At 52.0% G+C, this 4,434-nt stretch overlaps 1 protein-coding gene across 5 annotated transcripts in view; it reads left to right on the top strand.

Moving 5' to 3' along the window:
- Kiaa1211 (KIAA1211 ortholog) overlaps positions 1-4,434 on the top strand; it is a 223,943-nt gene that overhangs the window by 196,747 nt on the left and 22,762 nt on the right. For all 5 annotated transcript variants that reach the window (XM_021210808.2, XM_029545229.1, XM_029545232.1 and 2 more), the window contains one exon: positions 3,624-3,788. In XM_021210808.2, the coding sequence (XP_021066467.1) occupies positions 3,624-3,788 (165 nt within the window). The remainder of the gene's footprint in view (positions 1-3,623; positions 3,789-4,434) is intronic.

A 4,434-nucleotide genomic window follows, 5' to 3' on the forward strand; every position in this document is an offset into this window, starting at 1 on the left:
GGGAGGCAGAGGCAGGCAGATTTCTGAGTTCAAGGCCAGCCTGGTCTACAGAGTGAGTTCCAGGACAGCCAGGGCTATACAGAGAAACCCTGTCTCAAACAAACAAACAAACGAACGAACAAGCAAAAGAGCACCTTGTCATTCTCAATAGCAGCGGCATTGTTTACTTCTCTGGGACGAACACTGTGGCAGGCACCGCGGCATGCTCCTGCTATCCTTCCCGCTCCCTCCCCCTCATCTGTGCCCCGGGTCCCCAGCTGTGGAACCCACTGTCCTGGGATCCACTCCACTCTCTTCTTTGCTCCACGTTTGCTGTCGCTGTCACATCTCCCTATCTTCCTTTTCATCCTTTCACCATCATTTCTTAACATATCTCTGCCCGTTTCCCAGAGTGAGTCTGTGCACCGCCCCCTCCCTGCGAGCGCCACACACACATACCAGTCCCATCCTTACCCCATCTACCATCTGTTCTTCCCTTGCCCTTCCCTTTCCCGTTTGCAGTCACGATATTCATCTTGTCGTTGGACTTTATCTCTGCCTGGGCTGTGACCGTGTTTTGCTACCATGTTCTTTCTTGCCTCATAAGCATCAGAACCAGCCAACAGCCGAACTCTAAAAGGGAGCCCTGGTCACTTAAAGTAGCGTATGTGTTCTTTTTGTGATGATGACAGAACCCCGTAAGTGACAATAAAGTGCATTGCGAGTGTCCCTTCCACTAAGGTATTAAGAGATGGCTTTCATCTCTGTTGGTCAACGGGACTCATCACTGTTAGGAAGACAATAAAGTTGTAGCGTTCTACAGCACAGTAGGGCAACTGTGGCCGGTGATGTATAGTTTATTTCAGAATAGCTAGAAAAGAGAACTTTGAACATTCCCAACACAAAGAAGTAGCCAACGTGTGCAGTGATGGATGGATGGATGTGCCAGTCGCCTGGCATATGTCTGTATGTATTATACACGTGTATTGAATGTCCCAATAGTCCACAAATTCATCCAGTCCTGATTCATCAATTGAAATGGAAAGAAAACTCAGCCAAGTGGCAAATGCTTGTAACTCCCACCTTCAGGCGGTACAAGCAGGAGGATCAAGGCTCCAAGGCCAGCCTAGGCTACATTAGCAAGATGCTGTCTCAGAAGAGAGAAAGAGACCCCACCCACTCCCCTCTCATCCCAGAGCACTGGTAACCAACAGGACCCTGCCAGTGGCAGTCTCCCTAGTCCAAGGAGACTTAGAGCAGCAACACTCCTAGGGAAGGTTGGATGGGGAGGCCACAGGAAACACCTCTGCCCCCTCTCCCCACATCTCCACCCTCTTACCCCGGGGCCGCAGAGGGAGCCAGGCCTGTGACTGTGACTCTGTGTCCTCTTGTCTGACTCCATCAGCTGTTCTAATTGTGCTGCTTACTGACCTGCTTAGAGCAGATACTAACTGCCGGTTCCTGCTCGACTTGTTTTTGGAAGACATCCTTTTTTCAGCAACCTGCAAACTGTTGGGGGGGGGGGGGGCGCTGCTGAAGCTTTCCTTCCCTGGCTGAATGGGGGCTTTGGGGGTGTGCACTTTTCCTGTGAGGCCAGGGGCCATGTGCAGGCTGAAATCTCAACGGACATAGTGCCAGCCCTTGCGCCTGACCTGGCATGCTGGGTGGCTGGGGGCGGGGGTGGGGGTGGGGGGATGCGCTGCACAGAGAGGGGAGGTTCCCCCCCCCCCGCCCCTGGGCTCAGCTCTGTCATGCATTTCACTGCTCGGTGGGCAAGCCTGGGGTAGGTGCTGGGCTGGCTGGCCATGGGTGGACTTGGTCCTGCTGAGTTCTAAGGGAGAGGAGACATGTCTCTCAAGTTATTCTTTTGCCAAGGATCTCTAGAGAAATATTTTAAAATGCCACCTCATCTCCTTACATAACTGTCCCTGCAAGAGGGGAGCACGCTGTCAGATTTATGAGAGCTGGTGGGAACTGCAATGGCCTTAACCCTGGAGGTTAGTTGTGAAGACCTGGGCCCAGATGCCTTTGGGTCCCCCCACTCTACCCCCCCCCCCAGCCTTCCCATCAATTTGAGCCAATCGCCTCTCCCTACAGGAACCTGGACTGGGTTTTGCAAAGTGAGTCCTAGCTTGGTTTCCTGTTGCTATGATAAAACACTGACCAAAAGTAACTTGGGGAGAAAAGTGTTCATCAAACAGGTTACAGCCCATCACTGGGGAAAGCCAGGGTAGTCTCAGAGCAGGGACTGAAAACCTTGGAGGAAGGCCGATTAAGTGACTCCAATTCACCTAACCTTATACAGTAGCACCCAGAACTGCCTGCCGAGCCGTGGCACCACCCTGGGCTGGACTTTCCTCAATTAACAATCAAGAAACAACCTCCCCCGCCCCCAGATAGGCCCACAGGCCTGTCTGGTGGAGGAAACTTGTCAGTTGAGGTTCCCTCTTTCTGGGTTCCTCTAGTTTGTGTTAAGCTCAGGAAAACTAACCAGCGCAGGGGTTGGAGCCAATGCTAAATCTCATATTGGAAGCTCTGTTAGAACTATCAGCCAGGTTAAAGCTAAACATCAGACTGCATTATGTTTGAGCCATATATGAATATTGACCTAGAGCAGTGGTTCTTCGGGGGAGGCAGTTTACCCCCACCCCCAGGAGACGCTAGCCACATCTGGAGTCGGTGGTTTCCCTTTCTAAATATGGCCCTCACCTAATCTACCGTTTAGATTACTGTTTGCAGCCCCTTTTAACTGCCCCTGCCTCTGTCACCTGCCAGTCATCAGTCCTTCTGTGGCACTTTTCTCCCAGCCCCCACCCCAGGTTCTTTGTGGCCCCTATTTCATGATAATGTCATTGCAGCAAAGAAAGAAAACTGGACTGTCCCCACCCCTGATGCGATTTCCACATTTGTCAAGGGAAGTCTTGCTGAACCTGGGACCTTCCGCACCCCAGCTGTGTCCCACTGTGAGCCTGTGCATGTGGCTTTGACATGGCATTCACAAGCTAGGTGGAGAAGCATTAAAAACTCACAGGGGAGCCAGGCAGTGGTGGCGCACGTCTTTAATCCCAGCACTTGGGAGGCAGAGGCAGGAGGATTTCTGAGTTGGAGGCCAGCCTGGTCTACAGAGTGAGTTCCAGGACAGCCAGGGCTATCCAGAGAAACCCTGTCTCGAAAAAACCAAAACAAAAAAACTCACAGGGGAATGTACCCATCCAGAAGTGGCTATGGAGTTCATGTTGTACCCACCCTAAGAGTCTTGGGTTTCCCCACCTCATGGGTACTACATTTCATGTATCTATGTTCTGTATAATTTCTTCACACATGAAAAAGACTTTAGACTTATAGGTGGTGGGTCAAAACAATTAAAAACATGTATTTCCAACCTTGGTTCTGAAATGTGGTCCCCGTACCTGCTGACCACTGATGCGAGAGGCGGCTGGCGTTTTAAAAGCTTACGGCTCTTGAGATGGAAACAAGTGGACTCACTCTCAGACTGCTTCGAGGTTCCTTGGCATGGTGGTGCCTCTGGATGGCAGCCTGGCATGCCTCTCTCCCCTTGCTGCATCCTGTCTATGCCGGGGGAACCTGGTCCTGGCTACACAGACCTTGCTGTTTCAGAATGCCTTCCTTTTGTCTCTCCCCAGCGACAGTTGGGCAAGAATATCAAGTTTGGGCAGCGGCCATCGAACGCCATTCCCATGAAGAAGGCAGGCAGTGCAGACGCTAGCTCAGAGGAGGACTTCGTCCTCACCAGTCCCATGGAGATTGTGACTCAGCAGGATATTGTCCCCTCAGATGCGGAGAACAAAGTAAGTCTCCTGGGGGGGGGGGAGTTTTGATTCTGATTCCAGAGAGCAGAATATCGTGGGCAGTGGGCGGTGGCATCTGAGGAGCCCGCAATCTACACTGGAGAGGCTGTGGGGGGAAGGAGGTGGGGAGGAGTTTTTCTGATGCTTAGACTGTGAGGGAACTAAGGGTGCTGAGGACCAATGAGAAGGATGGGGAGGAGGAAGGTACAGGCCCTTGGCAAATGTTCTTGCCCAGGACCTACTATTCATCCTTCGAGGCTTGGGTAGGTGAACTGTTCCTGGATGAGGGGGACGGGATGCTCTTACCTGGCCTCACCCCACCAAGCTGCCTTGTCTCCTCTAGACTTCTCATTCACAGCCCCCATCTGTATCTGTTCTTGTAAAACTGTTTCCGCTCCTTCTCTAAATGCTGGGCTTCTTTGTATCTAGAACCACACATTCCACATCTGTCTCCTCCGGACATGGAGATGCCAGCTGAGTAGTATTGACCGGATATTGGTCAAATTGGACTAATTTAAGAGAGATGGAAAAGAAAGCAGTAGGGGGCCGGGCGTGGTGGCGCACGCCTTTAATCCCAGCACTCGGGGGACAGAGGCAGGCGGATTTCTGAGTTCAAGGCCAACCTGGTCTACAGAGTGAGTTCCAG

Source organism: Mus pahari, chromosome 13 (genome assembly GCF_900095145.1).
Source record: "Mus pahari chromosome 13, PAHARI_EIJ_v1.1, whole genome shotgun sequence".
NCBI classification, from domain to species: domain Eukaryota; kingdom Metazoa; phylum Chordata; class Mammalia; order Rodentia; family Muridae; genus Mus; species Mus pahari.